This window comes from Mirounga angustirostris, unplaced genomic scaffold (genome assembly GCF_029215605.1).
Source record: "Mirounga angustirostris isolate CCGP_5_RB_7025 unplaced genomic scaffold, mMirAng1.0.hap1 SCAF_3, whole genome shotgun sequence".
NCBI classification, from domain to species: Eukaryota; Metazoa; Chordata; class Mammalia; order Carnivora; family Phocidae; genus Mirounga; species Mirounga angustirostris.
In genome coordinates, this window is record NW_026991711.1 from 12,405,054 (window position 1) to 12,432,570 (window position 27,517).

The 27,517-nt window shown below is 41.7% G+C and overlaps 1 protein-coding gene across 9 annotated transcripts in view; it reads left to right on the forward strand.

Annotated features, from left to right (window-relative positions):
- DOCK9 (dedicator of cytokinesis 9) overlaps window positions 1-27,517 on the forward strand; it is a 326,271-nt gene that overhangs the window by 247,082 nt on the left and 51,672 nt on the right. For 4 of the 9 annotated variants that reach the window (XR_010409934.1, XM_045869641.3, XM_045869644.3 and 1 more), the window contains exons 42-50: window positions 1,398-1,511; window positions 1,608-1,823; window positions 3,320-3,377; window positions 4,289-4,366; window positions 6,847-6,986; window positions 18,300-18,422; window positions 19,139-19,252; window positions 20,831-20,977; window positions 25,861-26,071. Coding sequence is in view for 8 of the 9 variants with exons in the window: in XM_045869641.3 (XP_045725597.1) it covers window positions 1,398-1,511; window positions 1,608-1,823; window positions 3,320-3,377; window positions 4,289-4,366; window positions 6,847-6,986; window positions 18,300-18,422; window positions 19,139-19,252; window positions 20,831-20,977; window positions 25,861-26,071 (1,201 nt within the window). In the remaining variant the exon portion in view is untranslated. The remainder of the gene's footprint in view (window positions 1-1,397; window positions 1,512-1,607; window positions 1,824-3,319; window positions 3,378-4,288; window positions 4,367-6,846; window positions 6,987-18,299; window positions 18,423-19,138; window positions 19,253-20,830; window positions 20,978-25,860; window positions 26,072-27,517) is intronic. The other 5 variants (XM_045869646.3, XM_045869647.3, XM_045869643.2 and 2 more) reach the window with 2 other exon arrangements.

Sequence of the window (27,517 nt, forward strand, 5' to 3'; positions counted from 1 at the left end):
CCTGCTGAGCAGAGAGCCCAGTGCAGGGCTCGATCCCAGGACCCCAAGGTCACGACCTGAGCCAAAGGCAGACTCTTAACCGACTGAGCCACCCAGGCACCCCCAAGTGGTTCTTTTCTGTCTTCCATATACTGACACACCTGCAATCTCTCCAGAGTCAAAATGTCCCAAATGCTCTGCTCTGGGAACCATGCAAGATATGAAAAGTCTTACGTGGTTTTGTAGGCTCTCTTTTTCTATAAACTCATGTAAGAGTGCCTTCTCCATCTCTGTGTTTATTCCTCTTTTAAACAAATACTTACTGTTTGCAAACTATGTGCTAAGATTCATGGATACAACCATGAACAAAAAAGAACACTCTCCTGGCCCTCATGGAGTGTTCACACTCCATGTGGACACACTTCCAGTCTGCTGGAAAACAGACAAACCCCGAAGCTCTTCTCAATACACTGTCCCCAGTGCTGTAATAGGGGAACTCGAGTGCACTGAGGAGGGGAGGGGCATCTGACTGGGGCAGGGAGGCTTCTAGAAGATGTGAAAGTTGAATAGGGGTTAGCAGGTTTGGAGGATGAGCATGTTCCAGGCGACGGATGCCCAAGGGGAAGGGCCTGTGCAGGAAACTGGAGAAGGTCCTTACAGTAAAGTAAAGAATATGGATGAAAACAACTTGAGAAGACGTCATTGCATATTTGGAGGGATCGCCTGGACTGTTGCTGAGAATGGATCAAGGGAGTCAAGGCCTTAGCTGGAAAGACTTTGGAGAAACCATGGTCAAATCCAGGCCAGAGAGGATGGTGTCTTGGACCAGGTATGGTAAGGTTAGAAGAAGGGGAGAATGAGTTGACAGTACTTATTGATTGATGGTACCTGGGGATGGTGAAGGAAAAGGAGGGAATAAAGATGGAATCCATGTTTTAGCTTGAGTGACTGGGCAAAGGCAGAGCATATCACAGACACCAGTAAAGACAGATTCCCCCCCCATTGCATAGTTAATATGTATATGTTTTAATAAAAAATGCAAAGGACAGTCTACTTATAGAATATTTAGTGGGTATACATTCAAACCAGTTAACCAAGGAGGTAAATAATAAGGTCTCCCTGTTTATTAGAGAAAGTAAGTGACTATCCAAATGATACAGGCTTATCTGATTCTCATGCCTCTATACTTTCCTGATGAGCATTTTGCTATGCAAACAAAATACTTAAGGATAGCAAAATCACCTTCTGAAACGATTCTTGGAAGGGAAAAAGATGACTCAGACATTGTTTCCTGCACTGGAATGATCTGTGCTCAAAACTTTGCCCTGTCCTCATGCACATCCTAACTGAAGGCAGGAGCCAAGTCTGGGGAGTCATTTGAAGGTGAAATTATTTGTTCACATTTGTGTGTCCCTAAGGTCATTATTTCCGTCAGCCAGCTGATAGCAGATGTTGTTGGGATCGGGGGAACCAGATTCCAGCAGTCCCTGTCCATCATCAACAACTGTGCCAACAGTGACAGGCTCATCAAGGTGGGTGACCCTCAAGACTGCCTCATCATCTAGTATGGATGCGGAGAGGCAGAACACAGCTGAAAGCCATGTATCCTTCTTCCACCCTTGTTTTAGCACACTACCTTTTCCTCGGACGTGAAGGACCTGACCAAAAGGATACGCACAGTTCTGATGGCCACCGCCCAGATGAAGGAGCATGAGAATGACCCGGAGATGCTGGTGGACCTCCAGTACAGTCTGGCCAAGTCCTACGCCAGCACTCCCGAGCTCAGGAAGACATGGCTGGACAGCATGGCCAGGATCCATGTCAAGAATGGGGATCTGTCTGAGGTAGCCCAGCAAGACTCTTGAGCTGGGTTTTGGGGAAAACTATGTCTCATTCACTAAAAGAAGCCAATTTAAGAAAAATTTCCCAGTAATCGAAAGAAGTGATACTTCAACAGTGTTAGGCTTGGGGTTGCTTCACAACTTCTAAGCATCTCAACAGTTTACAACACTCTAAGGAAATGTTTCTGTCACAGGAGAGCATTGTTTGAAAGCTCTTAGAAAGCATCCACGGTCACATACACACCTGCTAATTCAAGTGCACTCCGTTTCTGCATTAAAACTCCTCTCTAGTTCTAAAATTCAGCTCTTTTATGATGAAATTTAATGTTCCTGTTACTAAAGTAATGATAGGACATTGCTTTTTCCTTTTGGAGGTAGTCCATTGTCATCTGTGGATGTGGTAGGCCTCAGAGTGCTGCCCGTGTACAGAGCGTGTCTCCAGAAGCAGACAGGGTGAGGGCAGGGAGTTGGGTGTGTGGTCTGTCCCCAGAGACAGAACAAATCCAACACTTAATCGCTGTGATGAGCCCATTTTTCACCCCTCTGTGCCTTGTGACACCATCTGTAAAAGGGGGAGACATTAAGGAAAGCAGTGGGCTGTATGGCAGGTTCTGTGTTCTTCTGAAAACTGTTTACGATTTGGGCCTAAAGCATTTAGGTATGGTCAGCAGTATTACCAAAGAAGCATGATTTTACTTTTAAACTTCGGTAATTGCCTAAACTAGTACAGTTATGTTCTGCATCTGAAAATTTTATGTAACCGTTTTTATGTATTGATTATTCAAGAAGTCCATTCTGTTTGATCGTAAATTTAATCTAAACTACATATTAGCATAATGAAAGTGAATTACATATTACTACTACGAGTAATTTTTCTATCATTCTGACAAAAAAACCAGGGGCTCAGTCATCAGAATCAGGTTCATTTCCAACAGCTCTTTTTTATACCACTGTGGCAACTTCATTAAAAAAAATTTTTTTTATTTTTTTCTTTCATTTTAAAGTGTTTAGAATGTTATCTAATAAACATTAAGTTATAATTTTGGTTTAGAATTCTATGTTGGGAAGCAATTGCTACATCTTTTTTTAAGCTGAGAGAAAACTATTAGCTGCTGAAATTTGAGCAGTTCTCTCAGAATCTAAAAAGACACATGCCTTTTCTTCAAATGGTCTTCTTTTTACCTTAAGAGAAATGATGTGGAAATCATCAATATAGTAAGAAAAAAATGCTTTTTTTAATCTCTTATACTAAAATTTAGTAATTCTAAACAGAAATGAGCCTTAGCAAACTACTACCATTTGTCTCAATTTGCAATGTATTTCAAAACTTCAGTTTATGTGAATTGTTCCAGTTTTTTCAAAAGGTAAGATATCAGCTCTTAGGAACCCTGGTTTCCTTGAGATCTAATACAAGTACATGCAGTCACTAGATTTCTGTCTGGGAGCATTCTGACGCGCTCTGTACATGGTGATTCTGAAGCACATGTCTTTTATTGTAGGCAGCGATGTGTTATGTCCATGTCACAGCCCTGGTGGCAGAATATCTCACACGGAAAGGTGAGGAAGGATTCCTGTGTTTTGTGAAATGAATATAAAACTATACAAAGCAGCAAAGACAAGTGGGAGCCATTCAGAAAGATTTGGAGGTGGGGGGTGGGGGGGTTGGATTTGGGGATGTGTGTGCGTGTGCACGCGCGCGCACTGTGTTCATTGTTTTATTCACTGGTAAGACATTGGCTTGGCTTGGTGGGCACAGCAGAGGTGCCAATATCAAAAACAAAACTAGATGGCATGTTACTGTGTAACCTTTAACTAATGGCTCTATCTTGCAAGAACTAGTTAATGAGCTTTGCATCTGGGTGTCCTTGACTGGCCAATGTTGAGCTGAGAGAAGATTTATTTTCCCTTCAGATAGTTCCCACTGGAACGGTTTTATCAATCAAATGACAGTTTTAACGGGACATTATCAGACAACGTTCTTTTAGAACCACAGCCCAATTGGCTTTATTATGTGGGTAGGCAGCCTCGCTGGCCAGAAACCTTACCTCCCCAGGGAAGGAGAGGGCAGGAGTGTGTAAGTGCACTCTTTTGTGCATTATATGTTTGTTCCCAGTTGAGCAGTCCATGAATTCTTTCATGGGTTCTTTTGGTTAAACACCAGTTGCTCATTTCCATTTCAAAATCAAGAGATTTTAGAAAAGCTGCTCATGCGTGCCTGTGTCCTGGAGCGTACTTACAAGAAGTCCGTTTGCAAAGTGAGAAATAGTATAAAGTCAGACGCCAGGGCCAGGGAATTTCTGTATTTCTAGTCCAGCTGGCTATTTAGGATGGAATTGAAGGGAATCTAGGCTTGTCATACATCAGAGCCCAAAAGAAAAAGAAATTGAAGAGGGTTTCCATATTCTCTTGCTACTAGCATGATTTGCTGTTGAGACCTTTTGTCAGGTAATACATTTCCTCGTGTTTAGAAGCAGACATAGCCCTCCGTCCGGAGCTGCCCCTCTTCCCCTCCAGCCACAGCACCTGCCAGAGGAGGCGCCGGGGAGGTGAGCCTGAGGGTGGGCCCGGCCCCCAGGGCCCCATCTGCCCCATCCACCTGACACTTAGAGGTGTGGGGATTTTCCCTTGCAACTCTGCATGGATAGACTTGGCTCTCCTTCCTTCTTTTTCTCTCCATTTCCATGGCACGTGTTCCTATGCAAGGAGAGGAAGCGCTTGGGCCACCCTTGTTACTTCACTGGAGCTGAGGCGTATATTTTAAGTATACTCTCTACCCAGAAACCTGGGGGGTTGGCTTCTATAATTTTGCTTTTTTGTATGTTAATGTATCCTCAAGCTCCTAGATTAATACTTGTCACGGGAATCTTTTCTCTCAAGGCTTGGAAACTTTGACCATCGTGCAGCAGAAGAATCTCTGCCTTCACAAATCTACTTTTTTTTAAATTATTATTACGTTCAGTTAGCCACTGTATCATACAAAATTAGTTTTTGATGTAGCGTTAAATGATTCATTAGTTAAGTATAACACCCAGTGCTCATCACAGCACATGCCCTCCTTAATGCCCATCACCCTGTTAACCCCCTCCTCCCACCCTCCTCCCCTCTGAAACCCCCAGATTGTTTCCCGGGGTCCATAATCTCTCATGGTTCATCTCCCTCTCTGATTTCTCCCCCTTTGGATTTCCCTCCCTTCCCCTATGGTCCTCCATGCTGTTACTTATGTTCCACATGAGTGAAACCATATGATAATTGTCTTTTTCTTTTTTTTTTTTTTTAAGATTTTTTTTTATTTATTTGAGACAGAGAGAATGAGAGAGAGAGAGCACATGAGAGGGGGGAGGGTCAGAGGCAGAAGCAGGCTCCCTGCCGAGCAGGGAGCCCGATGCGGGACTCGATCCCGGGACTCCAGGATCATGACCTGAGCAGAAGGCAGTCGCTTAACCAACTGAGCCACCCAGGCGCCCTAATTGTCTTTTTCTACTTGACTTACTTCACTTAACATAATCCCCTCCAATTCCATCCATGTCAATGCAAATGGTGGGTATTCATCATTTCTGATGGCTGAATAATATTCCACTGTGTATATGTACCACATCTTCTTTATCCATTCATCTGTTAAAGGGCATCTCGGCTCCTTGGGGACATTGCTGCTATGAACATTGGGGTGCACATGCCCTTTCTTTTCCTCACGTCTGTGTCTTTGGGGTAAATACCTAGAAGTGCAGTTGCTGGGTCATAGGGTAGCTCTATTCTTAACATCTTGAGGAACCTCCGTACTGTTTTTCTTAGTGGCTGCTCCAGCTTGCATTCCCACCAGCAGTGTAGGAGGGGTCCCCTTTCTCCACAAATCTACTCTTTCAAGTCGTGGTTTCAAAATACTCTGTGTTCCTCTTTTTCCCAAAATATGGGAGGTCTCAATTCAAGTTTTGGGTTCTGTTTTGCTTTATTGTAAACAGTGACCTCAAAATAGAGTAGCAGGACGTTCCAAGTCCTTCTGTACTTGGTCGTTTTTGCCCAGCTGACATTGTCTAACTGACATATGACTTTTCCCCAGTGACTCCAAGATGAGTGAAGGCCCCAAATGGGCCATTATTGCTTAAGGGGTTTATCTTTTTTTTTTTAAAGATTTTATTTATTTATTTGACAGAAAAAGAGAAAGAACACAAGCAGGGGGAACACCTGAGGGAGAGGGAGAAGCAGGCCGAGCAGGGAGCCCAGTGTGGGGCTCGATCCCAGGACCCTGGGACCATGAGCCAAGCTGAAGGCAGACACTTAACCGACTGAACCACCCAGACGCCCCAAGGGTTTATCCTTATCCCAGTTATTTATCCCCGCTCCAACCTTATACGATTTCCCCTAGAGAATTAGAGTGCTTAGGCCTCTGCAGTATTCATGCTGCCGGTGCTCCTGCTCTTCGGTTGTGGGAGGACAAGAGGCCCATCCTTACCCCTCAGGCAGCAGATATGGAACCAGCTAACAGCCTCTCAGCTCATGGCTGCGGCTGGTGAGTTACCTCTTGGCAGACTGCTCCATGAAGGAGAAGAGCAAGTTCTCATCTGAGTTCTGGGTTACCCTCAGCCACAGTGGGAGAGGTGACAACTTGAAGGAAACAGTTCTGTTTGAGTCATGTTTCTCTTTGATTGGCTTTGGCTTTATTTTTCTTGGTATCTGAGCATGGGTCACTGTACCAAATCAAATTACTGTTGTTATTTTAAAAAACTACTAATTTGGATCCAGTCCCTGTTTCAGTTTATTTATAGTTTATTTAAAGGTTGCATACATTTTAATAAAGGTGGTGAAAAATTAAAAGAATGAGGACAGAACTGAGGGAGGAGAACGCTAGGTATGAGGAAGCAGATGAAGAGAAGCACACAGTGGCTCCCTGTGAGAACAGTGGCCTGAGACATAAGAGACTTCAGAGTTCGTTGTCTCCTTCAACGCAGAAACATGGCGGCAGGAAGAACCCTCAGGGTCCGTCCACTTACGGGTTACTGACTGGCTCTCTCCCCTGCTATGTCCATTCTAGGCATGTTTAGACAAGGATGCACAGCATTCAGGGTGATTACCCCAAACATAGACGAGGAGGCCTCCATGATGGAAGACGTCGGAATGCAGGATGTCCATTTCAACGAGGTGAGCGCCTCGGCTGGCGGGGGTCTTCAGTCCGTGAGTATCTCGGGGGCAGCTGTGCTCTGCCAGCACATCACACAGTGGTTTTCTCTCAGCAGCTGCCGCTGCCCATTTCGCTCGGACTAAACTAACGCTCCAGACGGCTGAAACAGAGCAGTGATAGCTCTGCCATCCCCCTTCTAGGACTTCCTCCTTTTCTCTGGAAAGACAGTTTGAGGAGCTAGTTAGGAGCGAGGTGAGGCTAAGAGCTCAAACACGTGTGGGAAAAGGTCTAGTATTTTGACCATAAGGTTTCTCATTCTTTCCAGCCATTAATTTCTCCAGCTCATGGGTTTTATTGCTATTTTAATCTTTTATTAGCATCATACTCTAACCAACTGAACTAACCGACCACTCAGACTTTTAAATCAGTGTCCCCCACCTGACCTCTCCCCTGTGTCTGCAGACACGCAGAGCCATGAGAGGCCAGACTGGGCTCAGGGGCTCAGAGCGGCCCAGTTCGCGGCCTCACTTGCGTGCCTCAGCCCAGAGTCTTCTCACCCTCGGTGAGACTCGGAACACCCTACCCCTCCCCCCCCAGTAGAGAGCAGAAGGTTCAGTGTTAGATCGCTGTGGCAGTTCCTGCCCCACTCTTGCCAAAACAGGATTACCTTGCAGCCACTTACTGAGAACCAGAAAGCTTTAAAATAAAGCGAGGAATTGGAACAAACGCCAGCTGTCTGCCTATGTTCCCTGAGTTTCCTCTTCGGTCACTGTCCGTCAAAGGGCTTTCCCTGTGCACCTGCCTCCCCTCAGCTCAGAGCCGAATGGAACAGTCAAGGGAAGCTTGTTGATCCTGCCTGTCTTTTAAAAAAGAAAAATAAAATTGTCTGTTTCTTCGTGTGGAGAGAAAGAACAGAGAAAGAAGTAAATGTCTTCTGCCTCTGTTGTACTTGTTTTTATGAGGTGGAGGTCCTACAGTTACTACTGTGACTTTTAATCATGCTCTTGCCAGTAAGTAGGGCCACGAACACACATCCTCCCTGACATTAACCAGTCCGAGAATCAGTTCAAAGTGTGGTTCAGGAAGCCTTAGGGTCCCCGAGACCCTTTCAGGAAGTCTTTGAGGTCCCTCCTTTTCCAACCGAATGTCTGTGTGAAGCTGGACTTGCTTTGTATACATCATCCAAAGGAGCATGTTGAACAGATTGAATGCAGAAGCAGGTATGAGAATGCGGGTTTCTCCTATGATGTCAGACATTAAAGGGAGTTGCAAAAATGTAAAACAGTGCTACTCTTTTCCCTCATTTTTTGGGGGGAGGAAAATGTTATATTTTTCATTATTTTTTCATTAACATGTAATAAATTTATTATTATCTTAATTAGATTAATAAATCTTTTAGCATTTTCCAGTTGCCATTCCTAATATTATACATATGGAGAGATAACACCCATATACATAAAAGTTCTCAGTAATTTTTAAGGAATTCTCAATAATTTTAATTATATATGTGTATATATATAAAGGGGTCTTAAGCCGCCATAATTTAAGAACCACTGTCATAAATGGTCTAGTCTCAAATGACCTTCTAAATCAAAAAGTAAACATGAGAACGAAGGATAATATATGGAGTGCAGTTCACATTTAAATATTAAAGTAATTTTAACCATGGTAAAGTTTTCTAGGAATCCCAAAGGAAAAAAAAACAATTATTACATGGCATTGACAGTTCAGCTGTCTCTCTACCTTGAAACGCCTGGGCAGATGGTAATTTTTAATTTTTGCTTTGAAGTGTGAAACCTGTCACTGAGACAATAAGGCTTGCACACTCTTGGCCTTGAACTTCAAGGCGAGTGTGACTGGGTTTTCTCTGAGAAGAGGCTCAAACGTATTGTCTCCTTGCAGAAACCACCCTTGTCCAACCCGGTACCTAGACAGACCTCTGGAGTCCAGCATTTTGTTTAGAATTTGATAAGGAAAGCAGTGGTGCCAAGAACAAGTAAAGGTTTGAAAGTAAACCGTTCTCCGTAACCTGTCCTGCGGGGATGATAAAATGAAGTAATAGGCTGGAGTAATCACTGCAGGCTAGAGAATCAGCCGAGGAAATCAAGCTCAGGCTTTATTGAGGAAATTTGTGGATGGCACCCAGCCTGAGTGATAACTAAACATGTGAGAGGGGTAACTTTATCAGTGATTTCCAGAATATGGATTTTCCACCCCGTCCTTGAAGCATAAAGTTGGTAAATGTTTAACAAGGTCCATAGTACGCGACGATCTGTAACGATTAGGATATGACACTGTGGGATTATAAAGTCCTAAGCAACCCTTGCATGTCAAGATTGAAACTAGCTGGGAGTTGAAAGAAGAACATGTTCCAAAAGCCAGGAAAGCAGAAATTGCCACCTACATTTTCGCTTTGACTATCAGGATGTTTCAAGAAAAAGAGGAAGTTGAACGTCTCTCTCCCAGAAAGAGTTTTGGAGAAAGCTGAAAGGAATAGGTGTGTAACACATAGCTTAATAAAAATCATTGCCCTTTTAATCTGCATTATTAGATGTACTTAAATGCCTTGTGCGCTCCTAACATGATTCTTGTGGAGCTGCATAAGAACACACAGTTCTCCTAGCAGCAGACCTCAGATGGGTTTTTATTGATCACGGTTCATCTTCCCTGACTCTGATCTAAAGAGCAGACTGCCTCCCAGATGCTTTCGATTAGATAAAAAGAAACATCCCATTCCTGTTTACAATTCTGTTATGCAAGTTAGAGCCCGTGCAGATTGAAGAATTCTGAGTCCCCTGTGTGTCAAAACTCCACACAGCCTATGAAGTTTTGAGATTCCTCCCTCAGGATCCCATGTAGAAATAGGCAGCACACTCGGGACATTGAAGAAAGGCTAATAAATGGACTACTTTGAAAAAGTTTGCACAGGGTATAGGGAAACCAACAAGTAATATTGCAGTACCCTCGAGGTTAGCAACATCTGGGGTACCACCTCTCACCCTGTGGGCTAGGGGAGGGGGAAGGGAGAAACTCCACAGGGGGGCCACCTGACAGGTTGTAGGGGAGAGCTCAGTCCCATGCCCTGGCAGGGAGGGACATGTTCGTAGCCACCCCATCCTCACTCTCCGCCTGCCCTCCAGGCTCCTACTGGACCATCCATTGGCTGAACTCAGCCAGGAGCCAGGGGACAGGCAGTGCAGCCTGCAGGCCAGCAGTCCTGGTGCATCAACCTCCCAAAGGCCAGAGCTAGGAAGGACGGGTCAGGAGGGACTTTGGAAGGGGAAATAGAAAATATAGTCCATGCTCACTATTTGCCCACTTGCCAAAATTTCTTTACAACCCCCAAATCAATATCCATGGAGGCACTTTTGTGGTCATGCAGGTCATTGCAGTAGGGACTAGTGAACTTCACCCATGGACTGGTCTAACTGGTCTACCCTTGGCTCATACCAGGACTTACTGGCCCGCTTCATTTTGCAAATATTTACTGAGCTTCCTTAGCACTGAACTAGGTGCTGGAGATAGAAATGTGAGCACAGTGTGGTCTCTGCCCTAGCACACTATACTGCATGCAGCGCTTTCTTCCCAGTGAAGAGAAACACCAAAACCACGGTCCCTTACAGTTTGAATTGGAAGTTGTCTGAGTTCTTTGTGACCTGGAAATTTCTGTATTTACATATATTGATTCATTCCATAAACTAGCTGTGTTCCATGTGGTAGCTTGGGGTTATATAAGTGATGTGCCTGCCTCAGGAAGCATCACCTGGTTCAGTAGTCCTCAAATTTTAGTATGCTTAGTTAGAAATTACTTAGATTCCTGTTACAGATACAGATTTCCAGTCTTCCCACTCTGCCAGTCCCCAGATTCAGTTGGTTGAGTGTGGTACCTGGGAATCTGTATTTTAAGCATCACAAGTGATTATTTTGCTGCAAAGGGTTTTCAACTCTATCTTGAGAAACAATAATATGGTGGCCATGTGAATTAAGCCATAAAGTGTGCCATTGCCCAAGCCTGGTCACACATTTATGTTATTTTTTTTTTTTTAAGATTTTATTTATTTATTTGTCAGAGACAGGGAGAGAGAGCACAAGCGGGGAGGAGAGGGAGAAGCAGGCTTCCCGCGGAGCAGAGAGCCCAATGCGGGGCTCGATCCCAGGACCCTGGGATCATGACCTGAGCCGAAGACAGATGCTTAACTGACTGAGTCACCCAGGCATCCCCGTTTACATTATTTCTAAATGGCAGATAACAGGGACAACATCTAGCTTCATAAGTAGGTTAGATTAATCAATGCTAGATGGAAAAATCGGCATTTAAATAAAAATTTTCAAATACCCTGAACATATACAGGCTCCTATAAGTGTTTTTGTGCACACACATACACGCCCATATACGACATTAGCGTGTGCTATTCCCACAGACAGGTGCCCAGTGACCTCAGTCGCGTCTCTGGGGCACACTGAAAAATGGAACTGGCTAATTACATTTTAAACGGTTGTCTCAGTTGCTCATGAGCTTGGTGCACTGAGATCTTTTTAAGCTCAGTCTGATAGCATAAAATGTGAGCTTTCCAGATGCATAAAGTTCATCGAGGGTTTTTTTTTTTTCCAACCAGTAATTACTTACTGTTCTTTGCATGTATTGGCATTTAGAAGATGTATCTTGGCATTTAAATTTTAAGCAAGGTGATAAAACCATCAAGCTTTCTGTATAACCACCGTTCAAGGTTATCACTATCTGACCATTGTCTGGATTAGCTCTGATTTTCAGGTGCGGTGATTGGTGGGAATTCTAAGTAAATTAATACATGGAATTTCTGCTGAGAATATCATTCATATATGCCCCAGTGTTTAGTTACTATGACGTCATAGTTCCTATGACTCTATAATTTTGTGTTGACGTATGGTCTCTCAAACTGAACTGTGATTACTGGTTCTTTCTTTTTTTTCTTTTACTTGTTATTTCTGTTCAAAGAATTCTTACTTGATGCACCAGCTCTAAATGTCTAGGTATATATAGAGTTGACATTAGCCTGAATAATTTACCTTACTAAATTAAACTTTGGTGTTCAGTAATCCATACTCTCTACTTTTATGAGAGGGCTCTTATAGAAGCTATTTTTAGTTTTTTTTTTTTTTTTAAGATTTATGTATTTGAGAGAGAGAGTGGAGGAGGGGCAGAGGGAGTGACTCTTCAAGCAGACTCCCTGCTGAGCATAGAGCCTGATGTGGGGCTCTATCCCACGATCCATGAGATCATGACCTGAGCCGAAACCAAGAGTCAGACACTTAACTGACTGAGCCACCCAGGCGCCCCTTAGTTTGTTTTTGAGTAAAATCTATACAGACATTGCTTTTTGTAGTATATATTATCATTTCTTTATAATAATAACTGATATCAGACTGATAAACTATAGATCTGCCTCCTGAATCAGAAAAAAAGATAAAATAACGTCCAGTAGCATATAAAAGTTGATGATGTGTTATTTCCTAATTCCTGATTGCCATAAAATTGTGATACTTATTTCAATTATTTACTAAGCTCTGTTGGCTTTATCAAATGTTTTCCAACCATTCTGGAGGAGTTTCCCTGGTCAAAGTCCATCTTTCTGAACGAAATATGACAGATTTTTCCACAATTAACTCAGTTGCCTATAGTATTGATAGGCTACTTGAATTCAGGTTTCATTGTTATTAAACTTTTCACATGTTTCTGGTTTGACTGAACCAGAGTAAGAATAGTAGACTGCCAATTTGGGGCATTTGGCCCATAAATTCTATTTAATATAAAGTGTCTAAATCTAGGGCCATTTAAAATATACCTGAAAGGCTGCTGTAAGGATACCTTACATGAATAGACAGAAGATCATTTCAAAATCAAGTAACATCTTCCTTATTGAATACTTCATCATTGTAGTAGTTGACATATGCCTATATGTATTTTCATATCTCAAAGTTATCTACATTTAACTAATTTATTTTTGACATAAAAAACTTTGAGGATAGCTATTTAGTCTCTGTAAATCCTTTCCACACCACCATCCCATGCCAGCCTCATCTCTTGCCACTCACTGATTCAGATTTTATACTCTGAATAACCCCTCAGACTACTTGTAAATTCCTCACCCACCATGCTGCCCTCTGCCCCTCTTTTGCCCCTGCTCTTCCCTCTCCCTGGAATGTCTCCCCTCTCTTCCTTTCTACTGCCACCTTTCACCTTCGCCTTACTAACTCCTGAGCACTTTTAAGACTCAGTCACCACTTTCTAGAACACTGTGTGTCTCTCCTTTCCCACATTACTAGATGGATGCCGTTCCTGTCTGCATCCCTGATTGCCTGCATGTTTCTTTATCGGCACTTACCAGCATTTTTTATAATCTCTTTATGGATCAGTCTTCATACTGGACTCTTTGAGAGCAGGAAGTGCTTTTTATTCACTGATCATTGGCCTCTCCAGTACTCACCCAGAGACACACTGACTACTGTTAAATAAATAAATCCCTACTGCTGTCAATTCAGAGCATCTGCCGTTGTGACTTGCAGTTTGGGCACGTATTTGAAATCACTGTTTTCCTCGTCCTTGGTATCTTAACATGTACCTCACGTCTTACAGTTGGTGGTCATGAGTCTCTAGTATATCAGTTCTGGCTGCTCTAAAGGATAACCTCTGTGTGTCTTTGAAGGCCTCCTCCTCAAAACAAATTTCATTTATGTGGCATAGCCTAATAAACCATCTAAAACCTGCCTTCCACATTTATAGAAATAGAACCATTTTTATAAATTACAGAAACTTAATTTTATTTATATAAATTTGCTTTATAACCCAATGTCAAACACAGTGCCTTGCACATAGTAGATGCTTGGTAAAATGTGTGAATGAATGAAGGAAAGAGGTTAACAATGTGGTAGTGACTATGCCTAGTTATAACTTTTATAAATCTTTGAGAAGAATTTTTAATTTTCTGTGAGATTACATTAAAACGACTCTAGATGCTTATTGTGCTGTAACTGCTACAGCGTGGAATTAAGAATCTGTAGGTCTCTTCTGTCCCGTCCACAAACAGGGTGTCATCACTGTGTATTCACACCTGTAGTGTGGATTATCCTATACTAGTGGAACCAATTATAATTTTTTATAGAAAGTTTACATTTCTCTTTGAACAAAGCCCAATATTGAGAAAAGGGGCCAAATGAGTAGTCTGTAAGTTAAACAAGGACAGTTTTAAAATGGGTAAAGTTCCATTTGACTTCCATTATCAGAAGAATGCTTTGGGTGTACCTGTCCTCATCCCTGATGGGGAGTTGAGCCTTCCAGAATTCTTCCACCTCTACCTGTAGTCCCTCAGCACCACTGGGAAGGAAGATGCTCAAAAACTACCCAGTAGCAACGTCTTTGACCTAAGGTGTGTGAGGAATGCAAGGCTTTGATAAAAGGACTGTTCACTCACTTCCCAACAGCAAAGGGCAGCTATGAATAATATTGTTATATTACTAAGAAAAATGCAGACTAATTCATTCCTCCAAGAAATTCCTAACCACCAAATATGTGGGTGGCACTATGGGATATTACATAGCCCAGTGGAAGTAAGATAGCAGTTTTAAAAATCACTCCAAAGTAGAAAGCGAAGATTGAAACAGGAGAGATTTATTTAATTGGCCTGTGAATTTAACCACATAGTATTTATAGTTTTCAGAGCATTTTGATGGGTAAAATTTTATTTGACCCTCATGACAACCAAATTAGGTTAGACCTTTATTATATCACCAGTTTTACTAATATGGAAAGGTAAATATATTGATACTGACATTATACAGGTTTTATTTGTATGCTTTTATCTAGCTTTTTATAATCAGAGGAGTGTGAGAATTTGTCATGCTTAGCTTGGGCAGATTCTCTCATTGGAAAAGATTTGAGACAAAACTAAAAAAGATGTATGTCTTTATAATACAAATGCACAAGAAGAGATGGTATTAGAACCTTTCCTGATTTCTTCTTTCTCTATAGCTGTTACAGTAGTTACTATGTAATGTTTAGTGTTTGCACTTAAAAGACCTGCAATAAAAGTGTGAGACAACTGGTATACCTCTTTATAAGTATTGGCTCAGAATTTAGTTACACTGATGACGGTTTTATGATTTGTATGTTGTAAACATGACATAAAAGTTAAATGCCTTGCTTTAAAGATTTTTTTTTTAAGTCAGTATTTTCTGACAAATTGATTGACAACTGCTTTAGAAATGTTTATCTTTGAGGGGCCTAGGTGGCTCGGTCAGTTAAGCGTCTGACTCTTGATCTCACCTCAGGTCTTGATCTCAGGGTCATGAATTCAAGTCCCGCATTGGGCTCCACACTGGGTGTGTAGCCTACTTAAAAAATATGTATATATTTATTTTCTTTGGATCTATAAACTGTAAGCATTAGGCCTGTAATGAAACATTAGGTTAGGAATGAAAAGCAAAGGTCCTGTCCTTCATTTACAGTATAATAGAGGATACAAACATGTTTAAAGGCAACTAGCCTTAAAAGATATATTAGTGGATTTAATCTAACAAAATATAAACAAGAAAAATAAACCATGACCAAGTGGAGTTTACCCTGGGAATGCACTGTTGGTTCAACATTAGAAAACCAATTAATATAATTCACTATATTATTAAAACTGATTGACAGATACAGAGAGTTCTGATCAAAGTCCCTTCTGGAGTTTTGGTAGAAATTGACAAAATGAATTCTAAAATTTATATGGAAAATTGCAAAGGAAGTAGACTAGCCAAAGCAGTTTTGAAAAATTTCGAAGAGTCACGCTATCTGACTTTTAAGGTTATTATGAAGCATTGGTTCTCAATTGGAGTAATTTTGCCCCCATCTCCCAGGGAACTTTTGGTAATGTCTGGAAATGGTTTTTTAATGTCACAGTTTGGGGAAAGGGGGAAGGGAGAAGGTATTGCTCCTGGCATCTAGTCGTAGAGGCTGAGGATGCTGCTAAACATTCTGTAGTGCACAGGACAGACTCCAGAACAAAGAGTTGTGTGGCTCAACATATCATTAGTGTCACTGTGGAGACACCCTTCTGTAAAGCTGGAGTAGTAATCCAAACAGGGTGGTATTGGCACAAGGTTAGACATCTCTATCATTAGAACAAAATAGAGAAGCCAGAAATAGACCCACATACATATGGTTCAGTTGAGTTTTTTTCCCAGTCATTCAGATAATATAATTTATTTTCTTTGCTTTAGTAGAGCACATAGTATATTTGATACCTAGATAAGATCATTTTTTAATACTTCCCTTGTCTTTTTTCTTTTTTAAATTTAATTAATTAACACATGGTATATTATTAGTTTCAGAGGTAGAGTTCAGTGATTCAGTGATAATCAGTCTTATATAACACCCAGTGCTCATTACATCACGTGCCCTCCTTAATGTCCATCACCCGTTACCCCATCTCCCCACCCCCCCGATTTTTGACAAGGATTCAAAGACAGTTCAGTGGAGAAAGGATTGTCTTCATCAAATGGTATTGGAACAATTAGACATTCGTATTAAAAAAATGACTCATACTTTATGTATATCCAGAAATTACTCAATGGATCATAGACTTAAATGTAAAACTATAAAACTTCTGGAAGAAAACATAAGGAGAACATCTTTGTGGACTTGTGTTAAAGATTTTTTCAGTATGTAAATCACAACCCAGAAAATAAAAACTTGATAAATTAAACTTCATCAGAATTAAAAACTTCTCCTCTTCAAAAGACACTGTTAAGAAAATCCAGACACAAACCACAGGTTGGGAGAAAATTACAAACCATGTGTCTGGTAAAGGACTTTTATTCAGGGCGCCTGGGTGGCTTAGTTGGTTAAGCGACTGCCTTCGGCTCAGGTCATGATCCTGGAGTCCCGGGATCGAGTTCCACATCGGGCTCCCTACTCAGCAGGGAGTCTGCTTCTCCCTCTGACCCTCCTCCCTCTCATGCTCTCTGTCTCTCATTCTCTCTCTCGCAAATAAATAAAATCTTAAAAAATAATAATAATAAAAAAAAGGACTTTTATTCAAAATATGTAAAGAACTCTCAAAACTCAATAAACAACCCAGTAGAAAAATGAGCCAACGATTGGACACTTTGCCAAAGTTATAGAGATGACAGAGAAGCACACGAAAATTTGCTCAATGGCATTAATGAAACCCCACTCAAATAGGCTTAAACAATAAAGGTCAAGTAAATTGGCTTCAATTAGGAAATTCCAGAAAGATTGACAGCAATCAGTGTGAATGTTTAACAGAGTTATCCATGATACAGTTGCTTTGGGAAGGAGGGGGAGCTTTCCACTGTAACTAAGGCACATGGGCCCCTGCCTGGCTCTCAGGATGTCAGCCCCAGTCAGGTTCCTTGCTGCCTGTCATGTCTGGGCTGATGAGAACACTTCTGTCCCAGCCTTCCAGGACAGGGTCCTAAAATTCACCCTGATTGGCCCATTTAGGTCACATGTCCACGGATGATGAAACAATGACTGTGGCCAGGAAATAGATTTATGCTGATTAGTTTACACCTGAGCCACGTGTACCAACCCCTGAGTCATGGAAAGTGTTAGCTCCTCCAGAGTCCAAGGACTTTAATAGAGGCTGGGTGACTACCCAAACTTCAGTAGATAGAAACCTCCAAGGAAAGGAGGAAAGGTTGTTGGTGAGGCAGGCGTCATGCCTACCATGTGCCATCACTAAATTGCTCTGAGATGCTTAACTTGGGTTGAAGTCACACTTAGTAATTTCATGTCTCAGCATTGTCATTGTTTCTCAGAAAGGAAAAAAAAATATTTCTTTTTTTTTTTTTTTTAAGATTTGTTTATTTACTTTAGAGAGAGAGAGAGAGCAGGGAGGGGGGGAGAGGGAGAAAGAGAATCTCAAGTAGGCTCCCCGCCGAGCACGGAGCCCAACGGAGGGCTCAATCCCATGACCCTGAGATCATGATCTAAGCCAAAATCAAGAGTCAGACCCCAACCAACTGAGCCACCCAGGTGCCCCAGGAAAAAAAATTTTCTAAATTATAATTATAAAAATAGAACTAACACAAATTGAGAGCCTGTGTGAAGCTATCAGTGTCCGTTTTTTCCCCGTGGTATATAACTATTACACAGGCATACAGTGTGACCCTTCATTTCTGCTTGTAAATGATTGAAAAATGGCTAATTAAAAAAGAACATAGTGATGAGCTATTTACTACAAGTGTGGAAGTTTGTGTTTAGAAATAATGTATTTTGACATTTTCCTCCTAACCATCTTAATTGGTTAAGCATTCTGCAAAGAATACAATGTCATGTTTCTTATAACACTCTTTTCTGACCGGTGGCCTTCTTTTTTGATCAGGATGTGCTCATGGAGCTTCTAGAGCAGTGTGCAGATGGACTCTGGAAGGCTGAACGCTATGAGCTAATTGCTGACATCTATAAACTCATCATCCCCATTTACGAGAAACGGAGAGATTTTGAGGTATCAGAGTGGTTTGTTTTTTCCTGTTTGAGAGGACAGTGGGGTGACACATGCACCCAAACCTTCTTACATGCAAAGAGAGCAAGCAGGCCACGATCAGAGATGACCCGTGGTCTCTGACCCTCCGTGTGATGCTGGAGGTCACCACCTGCAGAGCATTATACGTGGCCCACACGGGCCCCACCTCTATACAGGTCCCAAATCTCAAAAAACAAGGATTGGTAATTGTGCCACTCCATTTTTGAAAGGTTACCAAGAACAGAGTTTTATAATCACTGGGTGCCCTCTTCCTTAGAGCTGCTCCTTGCTCCATCGGCATGGGAAGCCATTGTCCCTGCCAGCCTCCCTGGGGAGGCTGTCCAGCTTCTTGTAACTTATCAGAGAAGTAGGAAAAGCAAAGACTAAAAACGTCATCATAGGACTTTACCGTCTCCGACATTTCATGTTAACTTGAAAACAGAAGGTGCTTACTGCAATGTGGAGATTTGATGGATCCTCAATATGCAAAATGGCTCTTTGGGTGGAAAATATTATAATTGAAAAATGGTTGTTACCAATTGTGCAGTCGAGACAGTCTTGATTTTGTGTGTGTGTCTGTGCGTTGTTTCTTTTACTCAAGTCCAAGAAATTTTTACCTCTGTGATCTCATTTAATTGTTTTAAAACTGATTCTCCTAGTTGCAAGTGGGAAGAAATGGGTTTTGTTCTGCCTTTCAGAGGCTGGCCCATCTGTATGACACACTGCACCGGGCCTACAGCAAAGTGACTGAGGTCATGCACTCAGGCCGCAGGCTCCTGGGGACATACTTCCGAGTGGCCTTCTTTGGACAGGTGAGCCTCCTCTCTGTTCTGTAGGCCCTCCTAAGTCCTTGTTTTTGTTTTTGTTATTTTTAATTCTATAAATTTGTATTTTGTAAATTTTGTATTTTCTATAAATGCTAATTTGATGAATTTGTCATATTTAGTATGATTCTTATCTTCCGCGGCAGTAAACTTTCTGCTTTTTTTTCTTTCTTCCTGTCTTTTCTTTATTACTGTCTTAAGGCAGCGGTAAGTTCTCCCTCCATAAGACATTTTTAGCACCACCTTTGGTACCTCAGTGTGGTTCGCAAGTTTCCTTTTCCAGTCTGTATGTGTATCTGTCCAGTCATTACAAATTCAAAAAAAAAAAAAAAAAATTTAACATTTTATTCTATTTACAGAAATAAATCACCTATTTCCTTACACTTCTATACTGCATGTTTTAAAACCAAAATTAAGACTTTCTGGTTTCCTTGCTTCCCTGCGCATCTCTATCTTCTGTAGTATAATATCTCCACAAGTATATTTACCATTGTCATAGTTCAGAAACCCTGTAGAAAAGGGTTCATTTAAATTTAACTGCAAGTTTAACCTCCAAGTCTCTAACATGATTAAATGGTATTAAATTATAATCCATTTATTTAGGGTGTGTGGTTTTCTGTGAGCATTATATAACCTTCAATTTATCCTGTTATTGTCTTTTATAACTTTATAGCAATACCAGTTTACAGACAGTGAAACAGATGTGGAGGTAATTATAGTAAATGCTTAAAAAGCAAGTTAATGTAGTGAAATTACTGCATCTAAACTCCTAGTTTGATGTGGGTGTTGTCTCATGTTAGCCTGCATTTTTTTTTTAATATACTGTGTTTTTTGCACCATTTTTATTTTAGATGAGAAACTTTTTTTTCATTTATTTCAAGTATTAACCCCAATCTGGACTTTAAAATTTTCAACCTTTTTCACTTCCCATGCAATTCTAAGCCTTGTTGTATTCAGACATGATTGGTGCTTAAACCACATGCTAACTGGTGATAGTGAAAATATTTTCTGATATTATGCTCCAGCCCTTTCATATTTTTCTCATAAGTAGAGCAAAATAGAATTTATGCGAACTTCAGATAACTTTTGCCGAACCTGCTTCAGACTGGAATGTTTCTGTTTATGCCGTAAAGTCCTTATGTCAATGGGGGAAGCCAGTGAGAGGGGGGTTCTATGCATTTCCGAGGCCTGCCCGGAGCAGGCTGCCGAATCATTTCTTAGTGAGCTCTGCTTCTTGGGAATGTGAAACAGGCTTGAATCCCATCATTAGATCCCGAGAGAACAGTCTTGAGTCTCCAGTCCTCCATTTCACTCAACACTTAATGACAGCATTCTTGAATGAGTTTGCAGTTTTGTGTTTTCCTTTATTTTTGCACCCCGACTTCACATTATTATCATTTTCCTTCCTCTTCAGAAAGCCTGTTTAAGTAGGATTTTATTTTAGAATCATCCTCCCTACCCCACCCCGCCTTTTTTTTTTTAACCCTTATAACACAAGAATCCTTCCTAGGTGGTAAGCCTGGGGCTTATAGTTGGGAATAGCTCTAATTGTGCTTTATGTCACAGGGATTCTTTGAAGATGAAGATGGAAAAGAGTATATTTACAAAGAACCCAAACTCACACCTCTGTCAGAAATTTCCCAGAGACTTCTTAAACTTTACTCAGATAAATTTGGTTCTGAAAATGTCAAAATGATACAGGATTCTGGCAAGGTATGACTATGTTTGGAAATATAGCAATATAATACTGTATTGATTGATTATGTATGGCTGGTTATATATTCATAAATGTGTATACGGGAAAAAAAAAAACAGGAAAATTAAGAATGGTTGGCCTTGAGTAGCAAGTGTAGTTTTTTTCTTCCTGACACCTTTCTGTGCTTTCCGATGTCCTTCATTAAGTAAAGATTTCATAATTTTATTTTATTTTATTTTATTTATTTATTTATTTATTTATTTATTTTTTTTTTTTTTTTTTAAGATTTTATTTATTTATTTGACAGAGAGAGAGACACAGCGAGAGAGGGAACACAAGCAGAGGGTAGTGGGAGAGGGAGAAGCAGGCTTCCCGCTGAGCAGGGAGCCCAATGCGGGGCTCGACCCCAGGACCCTGGGATCATGAGCTGAGCCGAAGGCAGACGCTTAACGACTGAGCCACCCAGGCGCCCCAAGATTTCATAATTTTAAAAAGCCTGGGTGGCTCAGATGGGGTTAAGCATCTGCCTTTGGCTCAGGTTATAATCCTAGGGTCCTGGGTTCAAGTTCCGCATCCGGCTCCTTGGTCAGCGGGGTGCCTACTTCTCCCTCTACCTGCCACTCCCCCTGCTTGTGATCGCTCACTCTCTCTGACAAATAAATAAATAAAATCTTGAGGAAAAAAAGACATTATTTTACAAAGTAACATCTGAAAGGATATACCATTTTCAGTATGATGATGGACAGATGGACAGGCTGACAGACCAAGGAAGGAACTAACTAGCCAGCACATTTGTAGGAATGAGATCTACTTTCTGTTTGGAGAGACTGCCCTCTGCTGTATTGCTCTTATGAAGACCTTTTCTGAAACTACACATTTCTCCTGTATATTTATGTGTTCCACTGTCTTCAGGATATCTCCAGGAAGTTGGGCATCCCTTTGCTTCCTGAAATTCAGGACGAGATAGAGCTCCTGTCTTTTGCATTAAAAATGTCCTCCAGCTGGGCGCCTGGGTGGCTCAGTTGGTTAAGCAACTGCCTTCGGCTCAGGTCATGATCCTGGAGTCCCGGGATCGAGTCCCGCATTGGGCTCCCTCCTCAGCGGGGAGTCTGCTTCTCCCTCTGATCCTCCCCCTCTCATGCTCTCTGTCTCCCATTCTCTCTCTCAGATAAATAAATAAAATCTTAAAAAAAAAAAAATTTTTTTAAATGTCCTCCTGCTAACTAAAAAGCCAAACAAGTGCATAAACAAACAAAAAGCAGAATCAGACCTATAAATACAGAGAACAAACTGGATGGTTGCCAAAAGGGAAGGGGGTGGAGGGATGGACAAAATGGCTGAAGGTAAGTAGGAGATGTGGGCTTCCAGTTAGAGGCACAGCATAAGGCATATGGTACTGTGGTGGTGTCGTGTGGGGACAGATGGTAGCTGCATTTGTGGTGAGCACGGCCTACTGTATAGAGATGTTGAATCTCACTACATTGTACACCTGAAACTAATGTAATACTGTGTGTCAATTATACTTCAATGTAAAAATAATAAAAATTGGGGCTCCTGGGTAGCTCACTCAGTCAGTTAGGCATCTGACTCTTGGTTTTGGTTCAGGTCATGATATCATGAGTCATGGGATCGAGCCCTGTGTGGGGCTTGGCTAGCGCTCAGTGGGGAGTCAGCTTGAAGATTTTTCTCCCCCTGCCCCTCCCCCTGGCTCACGCACACACACACTCTCTTTAAAATAAATAAATCTTTAAAAATAAAAAACAAAAATAATGTAAATAAATAAATATTAAATATTAAGCAAACAAAAATATCCTCCTACTCAATTTCCAGCAGTGTTAAGCTCTGTGTCCTTCTAAGTTCACCCTTTTAGAGAATCCCTAGTTCATTTTCCATCCTGAGCCCTGCTTTGGAATCCCTAGTCTCTGAAATCTGTTTCCTTGAGGCCCTTTTTTTCTCCAGGGAAGATTCTTCCAGTTTCCTGCCCAAGTGGTAGAGAGGGGACAAGGAAGCAGGTAATTCTGGAATCTGGATGCAGGACATGAGCAAGGGTTGAAGGTCCCATGTTCGGCCTCCAAGCTTTGACCTGCTCACCCTGTGTTCTGCTCTGTACCTTTGCCCTTGCTTTCTGCTAAGACTGGTAAACCCATTTAGACTTTTTCCAGACCAGTTTCTCCAAGGAGTAACCTCTTCTCTCTTGTGGGGCGGGGACTAGGGAAGGGAACCTGGAGTTTGGCCACTCCAAATAGACTTTGGCCACTCGCTCTGGTTTCCACCCTGTACCTCTGCCAGTCACCCTGATCCTATTGCTAGCCCTCTGTGGACTTCAGTCCATTCAGGCTGCTGTAACAAACACCAGAGACTGGACAGCTTATAAACAACAGAAATTTCTCATAGTTGCAGCAGTTGGGAAGTCCGGGATAAAGCGCCGGCAGATTCTGTGCCTGGTGAGTTCTTCCTGGTTCACAGACGACCGTCTCCTCACTGTGTCCTCACATGTGGATGGGGTGAGGGAGCTCTGTGGGGCCCCTATTATAAGGGCATGAATCCCATTCATGGGGGCTTCACCCTCATGACCTAATCACCTCCTCCCTGTCAATACCATCACATTGGAGGTTAAGATTTCACCCTGAGAATTTGTGGGGGACAGATGTTCAGTCCATAGCAGCAGGCTTCTGAGAAGTGCTCTGACTCACTGGTTACTCCTCTCTGTGGGAACTTAAGACTAGAACTTCTGTTGTTACTGGGTGCTGTTTTCCTCAGAACTCTTCCTTGTCCTACCTGCATGGGAAAACAGTGTCTCTGCCAAGTTGGGTAGCACACCTCCATTCAAGTGCCTTCTAGAAATTCAGTAAACGCTCTCACCCACTGCTGTCTTCTCTCCTCTTTCCTTGGTCCTCACAGGTTAATTCTGTACTGCATTTTAACAGAGTTGCACAAAGGAAAAGGGATAAACACACACTGTTGGTCTGTTTTTAACCAGAAACCTCAACACGACCTTATGAAGACCTCCTTTTTTCTTAGACCAGACTACTCACATCTGATTGGCTGCTTTTCTCTGAAACCGAAACCTTTGTCCAAGTCAAGTTGTGGCTCTAACATTATAACCTCTTCTCGGGGCTCTCGTGCGATCTTCTGCCCCCAAACACCTATCCTCTGCTCCTCCTACTGATATGTACATACAACTTTGGAAATGAAGACTAGGGAAATACCCCTGAAGAAATAGGCAAGCACGTGCATTTCCACTGCTTTTAAATTGTTTCTGCTAAGGAGAGTTACATTTCATAGGTTTGAGGACAGTTATAGTGATTGGCCAGATGGCTGTTTCTAAAACAGAAGTAATAACTCATGACATTTTGTATTTTCTTAAATTCCAAAGTTTTAGGCACATTCCATCTATTTTTCATTTTTCTTCACATACATCCCTGTTGAGAGGACAGTGGTGCCTGATAACTTGAGACCAACTAAATCTTCTTGGCCTCATTTGCTGGCCTCAGTTCCAGAATTTTCTCCAAATTCTCTGCAGTCATTTCTGTCAGACCTCCTTTTATTGCTCTACAAGCTTAAATACAATTCATTTGTGCAAAATTGACTTGTCTCCCTAATAAATAAGCTATTGTGCTTGTGTGGGAAATGCCTGTGTTTCATGTTCTGGTACATCACAGATGTTAGCAATGCAGTTCTTTTTTTTTTTTTTTTTAAGATTTTATTTATTTGAGAGAGAGAGAACACATGAGAGGGGACAGGGTCAGAGGACGAAGCAGACTCCCTGCCGAGCAGGGAGCCCAATGCGGGACTCGATCCCGGGACTCCAGGATCATGACCTGAGCCGAAGGCAGTCGCTTAACCAACTGAGCCACCCAGGTGCCCTAGCAATGCAGTTCTAAAAGCATTTATGTGCTGAGTCAATCAGGAGCTAAATTTCCGGTTAGATGAGTCTTAGTCTGTATCTGTATTAAATTAATTCATCCATGTCTGTTTACATCTAATCTTTTTACAGATTAATTTTAATTTGAGGTTCTAGGTGTTAAACATTATTACTAAAATAAACACTTTTCCCTCTAAGCCAAATATATAAAAATACAGTTCAGGAACCAGCAGAAAAATCCACACAGGGCGTTATTCAGCAAGAAAACTAGTGTGATGTCTTAAAAAAAAAATTCAATGTCATGAAAAAAAGGTGGAGAATTCTAGATTACATTTGATCATTGATTAGATTCTGGTTCAAACACAAATAGCCACATTTGAGAAACTTTAATGGACTGTGTACTGAGTGATAATTACGGAATTAAATTAATTTTATTAAGTATATATTATCACGAAGGAGAATGTCCTCATGTTTAGGAGATGCTGGCTGAAGTGGCATGATGGATACCACTTTGAAATGGTTCAGCTTAAAAAAAATGTCTGTATGTATATGTCTAAGTATCCATCCACATATGTGTATATGCACGTGTGTATTTGAAACAAAGCATTAGCAGTTGTTCTAAGTTGTGAGTATGTGACTGTTGTACTATTTCAACTTTTCTAAATTTTTCCAAATCTTTTATTTCTTTTTTTAAAAGATTTTATTTATGTATTTATTTGAGAGAGAGAGAGAGTGCGTCTGCACGTGTGAGTACAGGGAGGGGCAGAGGGAGAGGGACAAGCAGACTCCCGGCTGAGTAGTGTGGAGTGGAGCTGACTGAGGGATGGGGTGGGGGGAGGGTGACGGGAGGGCTCGATCCCACAACCCTGAGACCATGACCTGAGCCAAAATCAAGAGTCGGACGCTTCACTGACTGAGCCACCCAGGCCCCCCTCCAAATCCTTTATTGATAAAAAGTGGAAAGACAAGCTTAGAGATGCTTGGAAAGAGTCCTTCAAATAGCACCAATCTCCCATTTTGTTAATTCATTTAAAGGTCAACCCTAAGGATCTGGATTCCAAGTATGCATACATCCAGGTGACTCATGTGGTTCCATTCTTTGATGAGAAAGAATTGCAAGAAAGGAAGACGGAGTTTGAGAGGTCCCATAACATTCGCCGCTTCATGTTTGAGATGCCCTTCACTCAGACTGGGAAGAGGCAGGGCGGCGTTGAGGAGCAGTGCAAACGGCGCACCATACTGACAGGTACAGTTTCCCCGGCTTCTTCCTGGAAGAATCATGTCCAGACAGACGTTAGCCTGGACACCAAGATAAAAACTCTCCACAAGGGATCCAGAAACTTCTAGAATGAAAGGCCCTTCAAGCTTCGTTAACTTTCCTCACATGTCCATTTCAGTTTAACGTTTATGTAATGCTTACTTTGGAATACTCCTGGCATTTTTGTACTTATCTGTTAGCACTTTCTTCTTCTACTAGACCATAAGTTCATACCCAAAATCAAGTCACTGACCCTTTTTAGAATCTGATGAAAATAGTGGGTCCTTATCTCCTCAGAGTGCATTTGCACACAATTTCAGGTGATTTACAGGCTCCTTCTGAAACCCATGTGGACCCCTCTGTAGGCCTCTCTAAGCCCAGGGCCCCAAGAGCCCCTGCACACAGTTCCATGTCTCCTTCACAGGAAGAGACCCCTTATGTATCTTTATCACATAGGTCCCAGCATGAACCTGCTCGGGGATTGTAGGCTGAGTGAATAAATGGGATATGAGGCTGGAGTCCTTCCACCTCACCTCTGAGAGTGGCTGGCCAACCTCAGTTTGAATACCTCCACTGCAAGGAAGCTCACTACATTCAGAGGCCATCCATTAGGCTGTGACTGAGTTTTAATAGATTCTTTGACACTGTAACCATCGATAACCCATTCTCAGAAATGTGTTTTGCATCATTTCCCAGTTCCTGACAGTGTAGAATCATCTGGGAGTCATTTTTACCTTCTCTGGGGGAGCTGGATCATCCGCTCTTAGGTTAGAGTCAGTAGCATGACTGGGATAACCCAAAAGAGAACACTTTCTTTCTTGACTTAAAAAAAAAAAAAAAAAATCAGTGAGGAGGGCTGCTCAGAAAGCCAGGTGTGTCTACGTCCACTGTTTCAAAGAGTGATCATTAAGCTGAACCAGGAAGGTGCCCATTGCTTGTCCTGAAGTCGATGTTGCTGGGTGTTCTGCCTGGTCACTAATATGGAACCCTGGAATGACGAGTGGAAGGAACACCGTTAAGATGCCGCATTTCACATGCGGCTCTGCTCTCGCCACTGAATTGGACACTTTAAATGAGTGAATTTGTATCTCAGTAAAGCTATTACCCAAGACTATGACTCATTGTAAAATAGCTCGGAACAGCGTATCACAGAATTTTTTACCCTTCCTAGGAAGGAACTGAGATAAAAGTTAAAATAAAAAATAAAAAGCCTGCATTCTTAAAGGGTCCCTACTCCTGCTTTTAGAGTAAAGATAACATGTAAAACACAAAGGGTATTGTCCTCGACAGTGGTGTCCCCTCCCCAGATGTGAGTGAGTTGTTTTTCTAATGGACACGTAGCAAATTCTTCTTACTAGACAAGACAACTCCATTTTTAGGTGGAGTCACTTTGCTAGCTTAGGATATGTATCTCTCTAGCTGTTATGACTTTAA